This window comes from Nomascus leucogenys, chromosome 6, assembly GCF_006542625.1.
Source record: "Nomascus leucogenys isolate Asia chromosome 6, Asia_NLE_v1, whole genome shotgun sequence".
Taxonomy (NCBI): Eukaryota; Metazoa; Chordata; class Mammalia; order Primates; family Hylobatidae; genus Nomascus; species Nomascus leucogenys.
In genome coordinates this window covers 22,787,595-22,808,636 of record NC_044386.1, presented here as the reverse complement: position 1 = coordinate 22,808,636, position 21,042 = coordinate 22,787,595, and the positions used below count along the sequence as shown (strand labels likewise).

Below are 21,042 nucleotides of genomic sequence, written 5' to 3'. Positions count from 1 at the left end.
TTCTGAAATAAATAAATGCCTTTAGTGTAATCTTAATATCTTTCCAATGCTAGCAAATAAATATATCCTAGTTGAGATGCTTCAAGATGTGACATAGCAACATTTTTAGCACGACCTGCCTTCTAGAATTATATAGCATTCTCATGAAGAAGTCTGATCTCTTGTAGATTCTTGAGTAATTCAAGTTGACTTCAAAGAGAGCTCCTACATCTCCAGGACCATCCCAGATTGGACACTTTAGTCAGAAGTGGCCACAAGCACAAGGCCAACTTTCAATAGGCTGCAGACTTGGAAGACTAAATGGGAAAGAGGAATCCCTAGTTATTTAATCCAGATCCTATTGACGTTTTTCCTCTTGGAGGAAATCTCTGGGGAACCCTGTCAAATGTGAAGTATGAACCACTTAACTTTTTTGCCAAGAACTAATTTATGCAGCTATATGTGCCCACCCATCATTTAAATCTTCAGAACTTGCCTCTGGTCCCAGAAAGAAATTATTCAGAAAAGTACTTATCAATCTAAATAATATATATGGGCAAATTATTATAGTTGTTTTTATAATCTGTTTCATTGTTAAGCTTTATTTGCCCTCTCCATTTCCATGTTGTTGTTGTTGTTGTTGTTGAGACAGAGTCTTGCCCTGTCTCCAGACTGGAGTGCAGTGGCGTGATCTTGGCTCACTGCAACCTCTGCCTCCCTAGTTCAAGAGATTCTCCTGCCTCAGCCTCCCAAGTAGCTGGGACTACAGACATGCACCACCATGCCCAGCTAATTTTTGTATTTTTAGTAGAGACGGGGTTTCACCATGTTGCCCAGGATGGTCTCGATCTCTTGACGTCGTGATCCGCCTTCCTCAGCCTCTCAAAGTGCTGGGATTACAGGCGTGAGCCACCATGCCCGACCTTCCATTTTTGAAGGAAGAATTGTTTTATCGAGATTCATGAAATTGGTCTTGTTTTTATGTACATTAGTATTAAAACAGTGCTCTGGAGGGAGCAAACTGCACTTGGAGGACTATATTGCCATTACTCTATAATCTTCCCATACTCCATCTAATTCAAGGTTTTCTCCCATTCTCCTCATTTTTCTTCAGGCCCAACAACATCAGTAACTATTTATTTATTTCTGACCAGACTGTGTTTGCTGTCTTTGGCATGCTTTCAGCTGCTTTCTGATACCAGACAATTTTTCACCCGCGTTTTTTTGTTGTTGTTGTTGGGTGCAAATTTAAAGTTATTTGATTCATTGTTTTATTTTCCACTTAATATTATGTTTATCAACTGGGGCAATTAGAGCAGAATACTAATGATGCCACCAGGAGATGATGGCATATTTGCCACATTCTACATTTTTTTCAACAAATATAAAATACCTTGGCTGTTTGAAAGAAAATCAGGCATAAATTATCACTGTAAATTGAAAAATCTATTCAACAATTTTGTTATTTTCAGGTTTATGTACGTAAAGACTTAGCATAAATTGTTTGACTCAGATACTGAATGTTATAATCGTTGTGATTCATTCATCAAAATTTATCTTTCTAAAAACTAGTCTATCTATTACAAACATAATTCTAATGTAGTGCTACAAAGATAATTCTAATTATCTCTACTTTTCCAGTTTTTGGAATGAAACCAAATACCAACAATTACCAATATCTAAAATGGTATCAATATTCCGAATAAGAAATAATCTCACAATAATATAAGCAATATAAGTGCCTATTGATAGATACGGTTTTTTCACTATTTAAATTTTTTCTTTATTTTTCTTCTAGCCAATGGTGAAAATAAAAGTAAAATATTTTATCTGTTATCCTTTTGCTAACAAATTACTTAAATTTCCTGTACTTTGTAGATTGATTTTTTTGGTAATATTTCTTCATTTAATGTAACTTAAAAATGAATCAATATTAAGAGTTAAAGGTTTGCTATGGTGTGAATATTTGTGGCCTCGCCACCAAGATTTATATGTTGAAATCCTAACTCCTAAGGTGATGGTTTTAGGAGGTGGGGCCTTTGTGAGGCGCTTAGGTGTGAAGGTGGAGATCTCATGAATAGTATTCGTGCTCCAGCAAGAGATCCTCAGTGAAGACCTTTTGCCCTTCTACCATGTGAAGACACAGCCAGAAGGTATCATCTATGAATCAGAAAGTAGGCCATTACTGTCAGGCCTCTGAGCCTAAGCTAAGCCATCATATCCCCTGTGACCTGCACGTACACATCCAGATGGCCAGTTCCTGCCTTAACTGATGAGATTCCACCACAAAAGAAGTGAAAATGGCCTGTTCCTGCCTTAATTGTTGACATTATCTTGTGAAATTCCTTCTCCTGGCTCATCCTGGTTCAAAAGGTCCCCTACTGAGCACCTTGTGACCCCCACACCTGCCCGCCAGAGAACAACCCCCCTTTGACTGTAATTTTCCTTTACCTACCCAAATCTTATAAAACTGCCCCACCCCTATCTCCCTTCACTGACTCTCTTTTCGGACTCAGCCTGCCTGCACCCAGGTGAAATAAACAGCCTTGTTTCTCACACAAAGCCTGTTTGGTAGTCTTTTCACACGGACGTGCATGAAACTTACCAGACACCATATCTGTTGGCACCTTGATCTTGGACTTCCCAGTCTCCAGAACAGTGAGAAGTATATTTCCGTTGTTTATAAGCCACCCAGTCTGTGGTCCAATCATGCATAGCTTCATCTTCTGAGAAATGCCTCATTAGGCAATTTTGTCATTGTGCAAACATTGTAGAATGTACTCACACAATCTTAGATGGTATAGCCTTCTACATACCTAGGCTATATGGTAGGGCCTATTGCTCCTACGTTACGAACCTGTACAGCATGTTATTTTACTGAGTACTGTGGGCAATTATAACACAATGATAAGTCTTTGTATATCTAAACATAGAAAATGTACAGTAAAAATACAGTATTATAAACTTATGGGACTGCTGTTGTCTATTCAATCTGTCATTGAAATGTTTTCATGTGGCACATGATTGTAGTTTGCTATAGCAGACTGAACAGATAAAAACTAAAATGTTTTACCAACATTGTCCATATACTTAAGTGTAAGCTTATTTCATTTCCACTGGATAAACAATTGATTAGATATTCTTTTCCTCCTCTTTAAAAATAATTTTTAAAAAATGGTCTTAAACTAGATAGGCTGCAAGACCGCTTTAGCTTATAAACTTCATTTTATACAAAGATGTTTTACAAGAAATGTTATAAAATTAGCAGAAATCTGACACATTTCAAGTGAACAGGCATTCATTAAAAATTTTGTTTAAATTTTTCTTTAAATTCAATCTATCATTTGGTTTTAAATATTAAAATTACTCAATATAAACAAATGTAATAATGTATTATAATTAAACCTGTCTGAATAAAAAAGTTAAATAATGGGAAAATGACTTTTAAATGTGCAGTGCAGTACCAGTTGCTCTATTTTCATTAGTTGTCATGTATCTTTCCATGTCCTTTATCTGGTTGTGAATTTACAAGGAACACAGCAGGTTGTGAATTTTTAATAGGCTTTTCTCAAGGAAAGAAAAGGTCAGTATTAACATAAAATTCTTTTTAAAAATGTGTGACACAAATGTTTCACACTGAAGAACAGGTGTTACTGAGGAACTGAAACCACAATAATCTAATTTTTTTATGTTTAAAGAAAACTTAATGTCTCACATAATAAAATAATAAAACACAAATCAATATATAAGTCATATCTTTCAAAGTAGATGCTTTTAGTTTTTTGGCGTGTGACCCATTGATCCCAACTTCTCAGCAATGTAAACTCTTTTGTTCAATAAAATGTTTGTTTTTAAATCCAAGTATTGTTACCTGATATCCAAATAAAAAAGGAAGAGTTGTGAGAAAGCTGCAGTTATAAAGACTAACCCTTGTCTGATCATTACTCAGTGAATGAATTGGAATAGGAAATAAAATTGTGCCACAGACACACAAAGAATGAGGGAAGGTAGTAATACCAGAACATCTGTTGAGAAAGTATGCAGAGTAAGAGATAATTAAAAAAATAAAGAGATATTTAAAAAGAAGATGGGAAGCTTAGTAAGGGGACTATAACTCAAGAACTTTGTCCTTTGGTCTGTTTCTGTAACTGTTAGGAAATCATCAATATCAATAGACCTGTTATTACTTAGTTCTTGTGTCCCATCAGTTTCATCTAGAAGAAGAGCTATTCCCCAAGTCTCAGGAGATCTGGAAATTCATCTTTCTGCCTCCTTTATTTACTCTGAAAAGTAAAGCTTGGCCACAGGAAGAACAGATCTTGACTGAAAAACATAAGAAGTGTAAGGTTTTTTTTAGTTGTATCACCCTACCAATAAACATTTTTACATGCCAGGATCACAGTTTTATTATGTGCAATGAGATTATCCACATAATCTCATTATTACAGTGAATATCTCTTGTAGTTTCTTTACTTGTCCATGTATCTAGTATGTTTTCAAAGACCATCTTTCATTAAACATAGGCTAATGTCATGCCCTCAAATACTGTCCTTTTTGCCCTTTATTCTAGGGCTAGTGATCATCTGTTTCCCTCTGTGACTTTTTAAATGCACATTATCATTAGTACAAGCTCTAGTGGTTCAAGTAAATCGTATAGTAATTCTGTTGTCTTAGGATCAAGCTGTATAAATTCTTAGTTGTAATTTGCTTCTCTTAATTATATTCCCGTTGGTGAAGGTAGAAATCCTTTCATTTTCTCATTCTCAAAACCACAGTCTACTTGCAAACTCCATCTCTTTGGTTCCCTACTACCATGTTCAATTTTCTAATCCCACGGAAACTCCCACAGTATGTGGTCCAATTATAAGATTTAATTTTCACTCTCTGTAGGATAAGTGAAGATAATAAATCCTGCTGTGATTTATATTCCAAAACTGAGCTTTCTAAAAATTAAAATCTCACCATCTTAGCAGCTTTTTCGCATGTCTAACTGATTAGAATAGGAGAAAAGGTTTTAATGACACCTATCTTGCCTTAGATCCTTCTTCATTCCAAATCTATATTCTATATTTATGCAGTGTTCTTTCTAAAATGCAAAATTAATAACATATAAAAATTTCCCAGGTTCAAACCTCTACTCGTTCTTTGATAATTTGGGTATTGTAAGCTTAAGAGATCCTCATTCATTCCTGAGGGCTTTTACAGGGGCTGTCTTGTGAATTTCCATTTCACAAAATGTTTGAATCTTCCACAGAAACTGACTGGAATTGTTGATTTGGATTAAGAAGTACACGATTCTTATGAGAATAAGCAAATATTTCTCAATTAAAATTATTGAATGCATAGAGAATAAATATAACTGTCTACTATGAACCATAACATTATCTCATCAAATTATTGATAATATCAGTAATTTTTCTTGAATTATTTTGATTCTCAGATAGAACAAGAGATATGCAGTGCTTAAATCTGTAACTTGGAAAATTGCCACTGTGTTGCACATGCATATAATTGGAAAGTTTCCCAGCAACTATGTACATTTTCAGTTCCTGTAAAGCATCAGTCTTCTGACTTTTTTTAAGAGTGGTTTCCTGGATAAAAGTCACATGTTACTTCGGAAAGCTTTTTAGTTAAAAGGAGTTATTTCCTGAGTTTCTCAACCTTACTTTATTGTTTATGAATAGGTAAAAATGTAGTAAGAAACTATTTGTTACCTGACTTCTTTATCTTTTTCTCCAAAGTATATGTCCATTTGGAGTTTTCTTAATCTATTACGTCTGTATTAATAAGTAGTTTATCCAGAAATGTAGTTTTATCCAGAGTTGATGGCTAGGTGCTAATTACTACTTCCATTAACCAAAAAGTAGACTGCTTTTATAGACCCAGTGATAACAAGTAATAGCATACATTAAAGATAAATACAGATAAAATTTTATTTATTTTAAATATTTTTGGTGTCTACATAAAAATGTTTTCAGGGGCAAGTTTATTGAAATAAGTTCTCATAAGTAAAAAAGAACCTTTCAATTAAATAAACAAAAGTCTTCTTAAATAGGACGTAATTAGTTTAAAATTCTACACTTAATTAGATGAAAATGAGTGTTGGTGTAAGTAGTCTAAAGAGCAAAAATGAAATTTATTTAGGTAAATATGTAACTCTATGTATTTTTTCATATAATTGAAGATTATTGTCTCAAATTCTTAATTCTGTAGGCTGTAGATCAGTGTGCCTATTCTGATTTATGTCTAGATTTTATGTAAATATTAAAACATAAAACATGTCTATAATGATGTCTGTTATAATAAATGTTTTGTAGAAATTAAGATCTACAGTTTTAAAAATATTTCTTATCAAACATGTAACAACATAAAAATTTGTTGAAGCATAATCTCATTGCACATAATAAAACTGTGATTCTAGCATGTAAAAATGTTTATTGGTAGGGTGGTAACACTAAAAAAAAACCTTACACTTCTTATGTTTTTCAAAGCCAAGATCTGTTCTTCCTGTGGCCACGCTTTACTTTTCAGATTAAGAATTCTATATGGGGCAGGAGGTATAACCATCTGGCAACTGCCTGTCCATTTCCAGAATTCTCAAGATCATTGGGGCCCATTATTTCCTGCCCAAACATTCCAGAGCTTGCTTCTAGGTCTTAGAAGAGGCTCTTCTTTAAGTTAATTGCCCAAAGGTTAGACTCAGTCACTAGTACAGTAGTACATGTACTCCTAAGCCTGTTGGCTAGCCTTAAGGGCATCTGTTGAAAAATAACCTAGATGGAATTTGTTCATGACACATGAACTCCTGGACTGGCATTTGCACTAGGATCGTGTGTACATTGGGCTGAGATGTCCACATGAAGGCATGCAAAGCTCTTTGATGTGATGAAGTGATTCTCAAAGCTTCAGTGTGGTTATGTTACAGGCTCAGGAAAAGGAGCAAGACACAGGCCTTGTATTGCCTTGTTCCTGCACAGAATTTCTCCTTGTAGGTTTTTAAAAAGGTAGATTTGACAAGGTAGGAGGCTAGAACATATTTTATTTTATAGTTCATTAATTTTATTTATAACTTTAAAATATATAGACATGTGTTATGTAGATATCTATCTGCTCTGAGTACTACAAATCTTTGTGGGGTAATCACTGTCTATTGTATAAACCAAAAAATAATGTATGTTGTTTTTAAAGTAAGAGCTTTGTCTCCTACAGCTTTGCTTGTCTTACAGTTCTTAAGACATTACTAATTCATCAACAAAAATATGATAACTAACAACAAGTTTATAGCAGATGTGTTTTTTTGCACAATTTAAGAATAAAATAATCTTTCATTCACAGAAAGAGATGAAAGAGCAGTGTTTACACCCACCTATCAAGATTGATATATCTGGGACAGAATTTATTTGCCCATGAAAATGAATATTTACCAAGCAAAGAGAGGAGCTTGGTTTAATTTTATTACATTTTTTCATTTAGAATAAAAATTATCCTGATATAGAAAAGGCTATTCATGTTCTTTAAAGTGTATAAATGAGTGTGATCAAACTTATTCAACTCTCATTTCAAGAACTAGGATAGCCGACCCCATTGCTCAGTGATGAGACGTGAAAGACCTTCTGTGAATTCTTTCAGCATCATGTACCTTTATAAATTATCATGGATATACTCTTTTTTATTTCCCCTAGCTACATTCAGACCAAGATAAAGGAGATGGATCACTCAAATATATCTTATCCGGAGATGGAGCTGGTACTCTTTTTATTATTGATGAAAAAACAGGTGATATTCATGCCACAAGACGAATTGATAGGGAGGAAAAGGCCTTTTATACTCTACGTGCACAAGCTATTAACAGAAGAACTCTGAGGCCAGTAGAGCCAGAGTCAGAGTTTGTGATCAAAATTCATGATATCAATGACAATGAGCCAACGTTCCCAGAAGAAATCTACACAGCTAGTGTTCCCGAAATGTCTGTTGTAGGTAAGTTCATTTACAATGTTTATGATGGTATTCAAAAAGTGTTTTAAATATCAAGAAATTCTCATAATAGTATAATCAATTAATTGAAATCCTCTTTGATTTGCTAACATGAGTACATATTTATTTATTTTTTCTTTAGGAGACAATCAAAAAAAATGATCAATGCAATTTACACTTCCTACGGATTTGTGAATCTTTATAATACATATAGGTAGACACTCTCCTCAAAAATAAAGAAAATATCATTGAAATTCAGTAGGAAATTGTGAAAATAAATTGTTTTTTGTCCCTTGGATTCAGATAAAAGTTGTATAGATTTCTGATCCCAAATATAATATAAATACATTTAGAATACCATAGAGGTTATATAATCTTCACACATACTCTAGACATAATTTACCAAAAGATTTCGTCTGGAATATCTACTATCTACATATTTCAACTGAGGAAATTGATTAGATTATTTCTTTTTTATTAAATATCTTAAAATATCCTATCATTATAATTATTATATATAAAACTCTGCTGGTATCTTTAAAATTCTTTGAAATCTTATATTCAAAAAAACCAGTTGAAAACCTATGGTTAAATACATACAGATACAGAATTACCAAGTTAGATTGTGGAACCTGTAAAACATAAAGCATGAAAAAAGTAGAAATATAACATTCGAGAAAATAGAATTTCTCTTTTCAGTGTAAATAAATGGGAGATGTATCTGTAGACCAAGAAAACTAAAACTGCATTAATGTTTTAAATTAGATATAGAATGACAGGCAATGCAAAGCATCAGAGAACAGCGATAACATTTTCAGAGGCATATTTTTGTATTCGGTAGGAGAATAGACACTTCTCAAATATGTGTGAAGTTGTTTAAACTGATTAAACAAATCTGAAGCTTTTCTTTACTTGTAACAGTTATAATTGCACATTTTCAGACTCTGCATTTCTCAAAAGCATTGTTCTGGGATTGTTATTTAATATTTACTTCATTAAATCCCAAGAACTTTTGGCATTCATCTCACTATAAAGTCCTTTTAAATATCTTGAACTTTATTAAATAGATTTTAGTAGTTCATGGAACTTGGGATCATGTTGAATTGTTTCTAAATTTAGAATTTAATCTATTCATAAAATTGTATTCTAGAGCAGATGTTAATTATTTTTAGAGTTAATTAGTGGAGAGGGGGAAGAAGAACACACTTACTCCTGTGTGATTAGATATGCCCTTTACACAAAACAAATCTATTATGTGAAAATGAATTTCAATATCCAACTTGAGCATTTGTAAAGTGACTATATTTATTATATTCGATATACTAGAATTATTTGTTGCATGCATAAAAATAGACATGTTGACTAAATAAATATTATGTATTCGAACTCAGAGTTTACCTGTAATAACACTATATATCTACATATTCATCCAAATTATATATGAAAGTTTCTTTAAGAGGTCATTATTAAAGCCAGAAATCATTCAAGTCTTCAATGAAAACCAGTGCTTTTGCTCCTCCTTCTGGTACTGTGCAGAACTAAGCTGAATTTGGATACTTCAGGTACTTCTGTGGTGCAAGTCACAGCTACAGATGCCGATGACCCTTCATATGGGAACAGCGCCAGAGTCATTTACAGCATACTTCAAGGGCAGCCCTATTTCTCTGTGGAGCCTGAAACAGGTCAGGAATCATGAATTGCTGTTTGTTCATTTGATCATCTTTATGACCTTTATCAGTAGAAAGACCATGGGAGAATAAGAACAAAACCTTAACATTAATACTCACAGAAGAGTGATGATGCAACACTTAAAGATATAAGAACTCAAAGTTAAATGATAGAGTGAACTAATGGAAACCTCTGTTTAGATATTTTAACATACAGGCTTAGGCCACTCTAGGCACATGTGGTATTGCTAGGAAATGGCAACACAATACAAATGATATTTCCACAGAATCACTTTTATAATTTCTAGACAATAAAAATGAGTATCAAAACGTGTCTTTCAAAAAATCACTAGCTTAAAAATACTTTTTGTGGACTTAATAAAATAATAATGGAGATTTCAGTGAAGATAATGGAAGTTTTTGTATTTTCTCAAGGTATCATCAGGACTGCTTTACCGAACATGAACAGAGAAAACAGAGAGCAATACCAAGTGGTCATCCAGGCCAAAGACATGGGCGGCCAGATGGGAGGCTTATCAGGGACAACCACCGTGAACATCACGCTGACAGATGTCAATGACAACCCACCTCGTTTCCCCCAGAGTAAGCACCCTTTAATGGTCATTCTGCAGGGCAAAAGATTTAGAGTAAAAAAAAGATAGACAAAGAAAGAAAAAGAAAAAGCAATTGTCATTCATTTAAGACATATTGAAAATGTGCTACAAAATAAACAAAAGGTGTACATGCTGATGAATTCAGTGTTATCAAAAGATAAAATTGAATATTTCAAGCATGTTTGACTCAGAGACAGGAAGACCTATGATCCCAAACCGCTTCATATGTGAGCTTGGCATCTATAATTGTAGTTTAAGAACTGTTTCTTTCAGCTAACAAAAGGAAACAATGTTTATTAGAAAACAAAGTAAGTCATAATTTTACAGTAAATGTGTTTGTTTCTGTTTCAAATTAAATAAAGAGGATCCTAAATTAAGGACAAAGTTTTTCAACAAAAAATCTAATTAGACAAATTATAAGAACTAAGCCAGAAGGCACTGTAGATGGAGAACCTCAGAAAACTATCTGACTTGCATTTAATGTTATTATGTGTGGAGTGACAACCTTAGTACAACATTTTGTATTCCTGATCTATGCATAGATCTATTTAAACTGACCTCTCAAATTCTTAAAATAGATTAGGAATAGGTTAAGAACCTTTAGCTCCTGACCATAAAAACACATGCATTTATTCTTCTTTCTTGTACAAATTTGGTAGATTACATGTCTGCTCGCATACTAGAGAGTATGGTATCAAGTCTCAATGGACACTCCCAATTTTCTGCTTTGCTAAAGGATCCTATACTTAAAGATAGAAATTAGGGTCATTAGAAATGTGACACAAAAAAAAATATTCGACTACCATCTATGTCCTGAATTTTCAGTATATGCTGAATATTAACCTCTGAATTGGTCCCCCTCCATTTTAGTTTGTAATTTACTTTAAATACCTTGTGAAAAAGTATTTAAATTTAAAGGCAGTAGCTTTTTTTGTAATATTTATATCTTTATATTAAAGACCGTTGCTCAGAGGAATTACTGTCTAAGAATTAACAGCATTGTTTTGACTCTTTAAAAGTATTTTTTCGGCCGGGCACGGTGGCTCACGCTTGTAATCCCAGCACTTTGGGAGGCCGAGGCGGGCGGATCACGAGGTCAGGAGATCGAGACCACGGTGAAACTCCGTCTCTACTAAAAATACAAAAAATTAGCCGGGCGTGGTGGCGGGCGCCTATAGTCCCAGCTACTCGGAGAGGCTGAGGCAGGAGAATGGCGTGAACCCGGGAGGCAGAGCTTGCAGTGAGCCGAGATTGCGCCACTGCACTCCAGCCTGGGCAACACAGCAAGACTCCGTCTCAGAAAAAAATAAATAAATAAAAGTAAATAAAAGTATTTTTTCTCTTTTCTGTACTATTTTTACCTAACTTTATTAATAGTACATGATTCAAATTATTAAATTGTTTAAAAGCATGTATTTGGAAAGATTTCAAAATTCATATGGAATTTTCTTAAACAGACTAATCACATACCTATATATTTGTGACAGTTGTTCGATTAGATATTTAAGGTATGCCCGTCAGGTCTGCTGGTGTGGTGCTGGGCTCCAGAACTCATAGGGCAAGGCATGTGCTTATGCTTTTTTCAAATAATTAGGTTTCAGCTCCAGGTTACCTTTAATATATTTGTAAGAAAAATAAAACCAATAATAATCCTGCATATTTCTTGGAACAAGTTTAAAGATGTGTGCTGTTTAAAATTTAAATTTCACATTTTGCATGTATTTTTGACCATCTCTTAGCTCGAGCCTTTTACCAGGAGAATGAACATGCAAATTCAGCACAATAAACCATAACTAATTAATTGCATAATCCACAATGAGCAAAACTATTACTGGAGAAAAAAAGTATTTCACCAGTAATGAATTTCCTTTGGGAGTAGTATTATATTTTACATTTTCAGGAACATATATACACATCTGTCTAAAATACAGTCCATTTATAAATGACACATTCAATAAGTAAATTAAATCTACCTCCAACTCCAAATGTATAGTACAATACATTTAGAGGATTTTAGATCATCCCATATCTTGTCTCATTATTATTATGACTATTATTATTATTATTATTATTTTTGAGAGTGAGTCTCACTCTGTGGCGCAGGCTGGAGTGCAGTGGTACAGTCTCGGCTCACTGCAGCCTCCACCTCCCGGGTTCAAGTGATTCTCCTGCCTCAGCCTCCTGAGTAGCTAGGATTACAGGTTCATGCCACCAGGCCCAGCTAATTTTTGTAATTTTAGTAGAGACAAGTTTTGCCATGTTGCCCAGGCTGATCTGGAACTGTCCCATTATTTTTAACTTATAGATGGAAACATAATTTATGGATTTTTATTTTCTAAGTTACCTTTTTTGTTATGAATATTTACAACCTTATCTGACCTTTGGGAACACACATTCATGAGAATTAGAATGTTATGTGATTGTCTAAATCATATAACATCTGGAAAATTGTATTTCATATTGAATATTATTTAAGTAAATAGACAATCTTTGGAGGGAGTTCTACAGTTCATGAAGCCTTTCATTTGTAGCATATCATTGAAACCTCACAACTAATCTATAGACACCATTGCTATTATTATACCCAATGTACAGAAGAAAAGGAGGCTTAGGATAGAAATGATATAGCCATGTAGGAAAAGTTTTCAAAAAGCAAGAGACATTTATTTGAATTATATGTTTTTCTTTAACCCAACATTACCCTTTAAATATGTCATCAATATAAAACTTACTCAAATATTTTACATTCTTTTTTTCTCTAATTCTTAAGCTTATATCAAGTTATCAAGTATTTTCAACTTACATCAAATCTCATTTCAAAAACTACATTTGTAGTCATAGCTATATGACGGTTAGTGGCTTGGCTGGTGGCTGCCATATTGGATAGCTCAGCAGCAGACCCTGCAGTCATCCTGCGTGAGTCCCAATAATTTTCACTTAATAGGTTTTTCACTTGGGTCAGTTAAACTGACCATCTATTTTTCATTGTCATCAGTAACACTGGATAGCAGTTATCTTCTTTGCGGAGTAATGTAAGACTAAATAATTTAATATCTAAGAAGCATGGACTCGGTGGCTGGCATTTAGTGTATTTATGCATCCAATAATGTTGATTAATGCTAGTGCTCTATTACCACTATTATTATTATTATTATTCAGTATTATAAAAGTTAAGTCACAACTCAAACTTCCCTTTAGGTTGGCTGATCTAAATTCATTATTTCCCTGTATGCTGTATCAACAATCTCAGTCATTTAGAGGGGACAGAGACAAATGAAAACTCAGATATCTTGCTTTATTTTTTCATCTATTTTATTGTGTGGATTTATAACAATGTTTCTCATTCAGAGATAATTTTGCCCTCCCTAGCCATGGCCCTGGACATTTGGCAATGTCCTGAGACGTTTTTGATTATGTCAACTGCCAAGTACTACTGGAATCTAATGGGTAGAAGCTAGGGCTGCTTCTAAGCATCCTTACAATTTTAATGACAAAGAGTTATCTGGCCCAATATTCCAGTGGCATCTAAGTGAGAAATTTTGATGTCATATGAGGGGCAATTCAAGTACATCACAAATTCATTGATATAAAAATATTTATTGAGATCACCCTTGCACCAAATGCCATTGATATGGTTTGGCTGTGTTCCCACCCCAATCTCATCTTGAATTGTAGCTCCTGTAATTCCCACGTGTCATGGGAGGGACCGGTGGGAGGTAATAGAATCACAGGAGTGGTCTTTCCTGTGCTGTTCTTGTGACAGTGAATAAGTCTCATGAGATCTGATGGTGTTATAATTGGGAGTTCCTCTACACAAGCTATCTTTCCTGCTGCCATGTAAGACATGACTTTGCTCCTCATTCACCTTCCACCACGTTTGTGAGGCCTCCCCAGCCAGGTGGAACTGTGAGTCAATTAAACGTCTTTCCTTTATAAATTACTCAGTCTTGGGTACGTCTTTATTAGCAGCGTGAGAATAGAATACAGCCATTTTAGAAACTAAGTACAAGTATATGGTGTTTGTCAAAATAGCAACAAAAAGCCCTGGTTTGTATCCCTATTGCCTTTCATTAAAGCAGGGGAGACAAATCATACATAAGTAAAAGCATCACTGGCAGGGGATTGGTTCAGGCCTGTATAAAAAGAATAACATGTGAGACAATTCCAGTGTAAGCAGGATTTGGCGACTGGGGAAGGGGGAAGGCTAATAGAACCTGTCATTCAAAAGGTGATATTTCACATGAACACTGCAATATAGAGTCGATCTAGCCACCAATAGAGGGAGAAATCCACTAAGCAAAAAGATCAGCATGTGGGAAATCCTGAGGTTGGAAATTGAAGGGAGTCTATCCACAACTGAAACCTCCTGTGGCTGGAACATTCCAAAGAATGAGGAGGTTGATGGGAGATGAGTTTAGAGGGCTTTACGCTCAGAGGAACACTGATAATTATAAATTATCATTGGCATTAACAAAATCATAACTGCGTGCCTGACCTAAGTTATCTTTATAGTCTCATGGTTTTTAAAGTATATAAATATGTGAACATTAACATATGCACATTAGTATAATTCTAAAAAGGAGTCCATGGATTGGAAGGTAGGGATGCACCTTAAAACTGATATCTAAAAGTATTTTCTACTCTTTTGCTCTAAATATTAAAATGTATACAAAATAAATGCACTTTTCTGCATATGTACCAATAACAGTTCCATTAAGGAGGATTCCACAGCAAATTTTCCTGCTCTCCAACCAAACATTAAATAATCCTTATTTTTTTCTGTTTTATTTTGCTAATGTTAGAAAAATATTATACTTCCATACTTTAAATCTATCTGCCTGGTATTTTCACTTGAATATTTTTAGTCCTGCTTAACCCTTTTCCTTCCTTCTTTCTCTAAAATCATAAAAAATAGAAAATCATAAAATTATGTAAAATTGTGAAAACTGATCATTGGAAAGGTCTATGAAAAGATTACATTACTGAAACCTGATCATTGTAGGCCTTGACAAAACCAACTGGGACAACAGTATTTGTTTCCAAAAGGTTTTACAAAAAGTATCCCTGAGAAAATGTTACAATGTTGATTTTCATCTGTCCATAGTTAGTGATTAAGGGACATCCAATGTACTGAGGCCTGGCTAATTCCATCTTTGCCTTAACACTCCAGAGAATGTCTATTTGAAAAGACTCTCAAATCTATTCAAGGAAAAAAAAAATAGGTACCAGAGAAGAAGGTCAAGGCCTAGAGATAAAGAGTTTTCAAAAGCAATTAAGCAGGTGGTCAGGGTCCCAGCCAACTAGTTGGTGCCTAGGACTAGACACTAGTTAAAAAAAAAAAAAAAAAAAAGTGAAAATTGAGCCTTTTATTCGCAGGTAGGTGCTTTTCCATACATCCCATCACAGGCACAAAAGTTAAGGAAAGCAGATTGTTTTCAAATTCCACTTAACAACGGGTATGAGCTCCTAAGAAACCTGGCTTTCATAGAATCATGCTCTGTACACTCACTGACTCACAGACATTATTGTACACAATTTAGGTTGACAAATAGAAGTCACGGACCAAGAACATGTACATTTATGTAGTGTCAGCTTTGCTGAGCCTTTATGAGGAAGAAAAAATCCTTACAAACTCCAAGCAAAAGGTCACTGTATGACTGAGTGACTCTCTCATATGTATGCAGGGTATTATGTATATAGATAATCAATGTCAAATTAAGTGAGAATTTGATATGATGTTTATTATGTAAGCATCCAGATCAATCCTAAATGCACTCAAAAGAGTGAATTTATTGTTGTCTACTATATATTTCCCACAGATTATTGAGAATAGTGACAGATATAAGTAGTTTTTTATCATTTGGTTAATGTTAGTTGTGAAAATTAATAAAAAATTTCCCCACTTAAAGGATAGTTTTTATTAAGATAAATTATAGGTGATGGAAAACTTTGAGTGTACAAATAAACTGAAGGAAGATCTTACCTCCTGAGAATTTCAACATCAATTCATTGTATTTCCCATCAAATTAACACTTAAGATTATACACAACTACAACCAATTCAGAAGCAACTGTAAACAATTCCAGAATTATGCGGAACCTGAAATAGATGTCATATCTATGCATGCTCGTTTGTTTTATCTGAATGCCATTGATGGGCTACTGACTTTATCTCATTAAATTACTTAAAAAAGGATTATCTGGTTTGCCCAATTAAATACAAAGCAACAGTGTAAAAATAATAGTATTAGGCATTGATATAGCATGTACTAAATACTACTGTAAAATATAGTGCAAATATAAACTCACTTAGTCTTTACATCATCCGTATGAGATAGACAATGTATTAGGTTGGTGCAAAAGTAATTTTGCCATTAATAGCAAAAACTGCGATTACTTTTGCACCCACATAAATCTACCCCTTTTCATTATTTAAAAAAACAGAATCATGTAAATGTAGTCACCTGTTCATGAAATAAATAAGAAGGAGGTTGAGGATCCAGGTTATTCAGCTTTTAAGCCTGTGCTTCAAAGCACTACACCTAGAAAGATACTGGCACATCAAAAATTTAATCTTCCTTGGTGCATCCCACTTTAGTTAATTCTGTGGTTCACTACTTTTATATAGGTTATAGGGCAAAATTCAGGCAGGACACACTGAATTCTTAAAATGTGTATGCATGTTGATACAGAGACAGGTAAATCATACTTTTATTGCTTGGTGGCTTTTGCAATATACAAGGGCCAAACACGACTGACCTCTTTTCTGGGATCCTTACACTGCCTGGGCAGATAAACAAGTTTGCATGAGACAAAGTCTTTCAAGAAACTGTCTATATGATATACATAGGGATTTAAGACACGTACGTTCAGTGAGCTGTGAGACTATCATAATCCCTGCCTGGTACAAGAGAGATTTGATTTAATAAGTGCTGATTTTCACTTTGTAAATAGAGTCAACCTCTCCTCTACTGGGGATCCCAAGGTAATGTAGGCCCCAGGCTGATTTGCATATTTTAAAATTATCAAGCACTTTTCAAGTAGAGCAACTGTCAGGTATGCCCCAAGGAAGATGCTTCAGCATGAGAAAGAAGGGAATAAAATTAAAAATGTCTCTTTTTCCCTGTTTTATTATCTAGAAAAAAAGTGAACCTACTTACTTGCAAAAGCACTGTTCTACAATGTATGTTCATTAGATACAGTGTGATTTTTTACTGTGACCACCAAAATATCCTCAACTTCTGTCAGATTTTCCCTCATGTTCCCAATGCCTATAGTTTGAAGGAGTTACAAAGAAATTATGTTATTAAAGCATTCATTGATTTATTAAACATTGACTGAAGCCCTACTATGTGCCAAGAGCTGTGCTAAGAAATAAAAATGAACTGTAATTGTCTTAAAGTAAGAAATTACCTACAGGATACATTCACAACTAATTTGCATTTTGGTAGGATAAACAGACACAAACTCTCTCTCTGTCTCTCATACACACAGACACACATACACACACACACTTACTTTTTTTCATTTCAGTTTCTCTTTTACTCATTGTCTCTCTCACTTTTTCTGGCTTGCTTTTGTAACTATACAGTCATGCACTCCATAATGACATTTCAGTCAATGACGGACCACCTATTGTGATGGTGGTCTCATAAGATTAGAATACCAATACTTATTTTTTACTGTGTTTAGCTATGTTTAGACACACAAATACTGTTGTGTTACAGTTGCCTGCAGTAATCAATACAGTAACATGCTGTACAGGTTTGTAGCCTAGGAGCAGTAGGCTCTACCATATAGCCTCGCTGTGTAGAAGGCGATACCATCTAGGTTTGTGTAAGTACACTCTGTGATGTTTGTACAACAAAATTACCTAACAATGCAATTCTCAGAACGTATCCCTGTTAAGTGAAACATGACTCTACATATTTTGTTTTGTGTATATATGTATAAATATTAATATATATAATATGTGTGTACATGTTTATGTTTTGTGTATGTATGTATAAATATGAGTATATTTAATTATATAAATATATAGAAGACTATATATTTAATTATATAAGTATATATAAGACTATATATTTAATTATTTAAGTATATATAAGACTATTGGCCAGGCGCGGTGGCTCACGCTTGTAATCCCAGCACTTTGGGAGGCCGAGGGGGGCGGATCATGAGGTCAGGAGATCGAGACCACGGTGAAACCCCGTCTCTACTAAAAATACAAAAAATTAGCCAGGCGTGGTGATGGGCGCCTGTAGTCCCAGCTACTCCGGAGGCTGAGGCAGGAGAATGGTGTGAACCCGGGAGGCGGAGCTTGCAGTGAGCCGAGATCGCGCCACTGCACTCCAGCCTGGGCGACAGAATGAGACTCTGTCTCAACAACAACAACAAAAAAAAGACTATATATACTTATATTTATCCATATATACACAAAAATATATATGAGTATGTATACTTATATTTATACATATATACACAAAACATAAACATGTACACACATATAACTGGAGAGTAATGCAATAAGATTAGTGCCATAATTGTCTAAATAATTAAATATTTTAGACATAAGGGAATCATGAAAAAGAACATTATTTAAAACTACTTCTAAAATGAATAAGAATTTTCCAGGCAGAAAAATAAGCGGCAATGAGGGAAGGAACATTTTTGGTGGTTATTGTTGTTAGAGGGGATAAAATGAATAAAAACAGACTTCAGTGAAATGTGTGTAATTTGGTTTAAATCAGGGATTGTGAGAGGTGAGATTATGAGATAAGACATTGTTAGCATCGTGAAAGGGTTGAATAAAAAGATAAAATGCTGCATATATTATTTAAGAGATCTTTTTTCGGACAGCGTCAGCCACAGTTCTTTGTTTTGACCAGTTATTTTGATAGCAATGAAGCACATTGCTGGATAGGAACAGCAAGAGTTGATGCAGTCTGAACTAATGCTGAAGAGAAGAGGAATTTGAGATATATTTAAGACAATTTTTTTTTTTTTTTTTTTTTTGAGACGGAGTCTCGCTGTCGCCCAGGCTGGAGTGCAGTGGCGTGATCTCGGCTCACTGCAAGCTCCGCTTCCCGGGTTCATGCCATTCTCCTGCCTCAGCCTCCTGCGTAGCCGGGACTTCAGGCGCCTGCCACCTCGCCCGGCTAATTTTTTTGTATTTTTAGTAGAGACGGGGTTTCACCATGTTAGCCAGGATGGTCTCGATCTCCTGACCTCGTGATCCGCCTGCCTCGGCCTCCCAAAGTGCTGGGATTACAGGCATGAGCCACCGCTCCTGGCCAAAACAATTTAGTAACTAGGTCGATAAAAGGTTTGAGGGATAAAAGGTAAAATATCAATGAAAAGATACTTTCAAGCTTTCTACCAGAAGTGTTTATTGGAAGACAGGGACAGGAATTTCAATTGGACTTGAGCATTTTGAATTGAGATGCCTGCAGAAAGACAGTGCTATCTAGTAGCTAGTGAAATACAGCATGTCAATCTGATGTGTGCAAACGAGATATTAGTGGAAATAGACATGTAAAATATCAGCTAGGATAAATGTTTAGCATGACGGAACCAGGGGAAATACACATTTTCCGTCTGTGATGAACTGTGTAATTCTCTAAGAGAAATCATGTATATGGAAATTATACAAAAACCTACTTTGGAACATTCCAGTTAGTCCAGTGGAAAGTTGCCTTAGACCGAACTACTTGGCATCTTACATAATGGGATTCACACTCCTTCTGTATCATGATATCCTCTAGGACAACTTGGACGGTATCCCTCAGTAGGTATAAATTTAGAAATATAGATGTAAAACCAGTTATGCAAACCTATTTAGACACAATTAAAGCTGTTGTTGCAGAGTTTTTGGTACACTTACAATTTCAGGTGAGATCCATTGGAAAGAATACCTAGGACAATATATTTATGAGTGATTAATTGAAAGTTTGTCTTAACTTCCCGGAATCCTATATGCTTTTATTGTTTATACACATTGCCATTGTGTGTTATCTATTGATGCCAGTTAACTTGGAGACAGTTTTTGAGAAATGTAGCAAAACAGATTTCCAGAACTCTGGGGATCCATGGCAGCTTCACTGAAAGCTTTGTCAAGTTACTTTCTTCAGTAGCTTGAACAGGAAACTGAGACATGGTACAGCATCTCGTTTTGCTCTAATTTAACTTAAATGCCCAAAGCTGAGTTGATGATCGTATCTCCAGTGCTCACAAATTTGGGTTTCTCTCTTTCCTCTGTTAAGAATCTTCAATTCGAAAGCCTCAGTAGTTTCTCAGTCTCTGGTGTGACTTTCAGCTCTCCTCTGCTTTCTCCTAAATGCCCATTTAGCATTGCATAATTTCCTTAACTACTCTGCAGTTCCCTTCAAGGAGCTTTATCTTGTTTTTAATTTCTTCCTCTTAAGCTCATTAAAAAACATCTTGTAAGCGTTATACAATGGAATGGTTTATAAACGTGCATAATTATGACATTTTTCTTAAAGCAAGTATTGTTCGAGATTATCATGCAGCATAGAGATGTTACAATATGATTATACACAAAGCAAATAAAAAAATTAAGCTAAAGTTAAATTATTTTGTTGATTCATATATATGATGCCTTTTTCATCTCAACTCTGGAAAAGTAGAATTTTAATGTAAATGTGAGTAGCAACGAGGGTAGAGAATAAAGGATGAGGACACATTATATCTCTTTGAACTTTATTGGTTTTTATCAACAATAAGAAACAGCAGCTGTTTGTCGCTAAACTCAAAACCTAGAGGTAAGCAGTTTGCCTTTGTCGCCCTCCC

At 34.7% G+C, this 21,042-nt stretch overlaps 1 protein-coding gene across 2 annotated transcripts in view; it reads left to right on the top strand.

The window, feature by feature from the left end:
- CDH10 (cadherin 10) overlaps window positions 1-21,042 on the top strand; it is a 155,057-nt gene that overhangs the window by 95,266 nt on the left and 38,749 nt on the right. For both annotated transcript variants that reach the window (XM_030813936.1, XM_003263183.2), the window contains exons 3-5: window positions 7,662-7,956; window positions 9,516-9,635; window positions 10,056-10,223. In XM_030813936.1, the coding sequence (XP_030669796.1) occupies window positions 7,662-7,956; window positions 9,516-9,635; window positions 10,056-10,223 (583 nt within the window). The remainder of the gene's footprint in view (window positions 1-7,661; window positions 7,957-9,515; window positions 9,636-10,055; window positions 10,224-21,042) is intronic.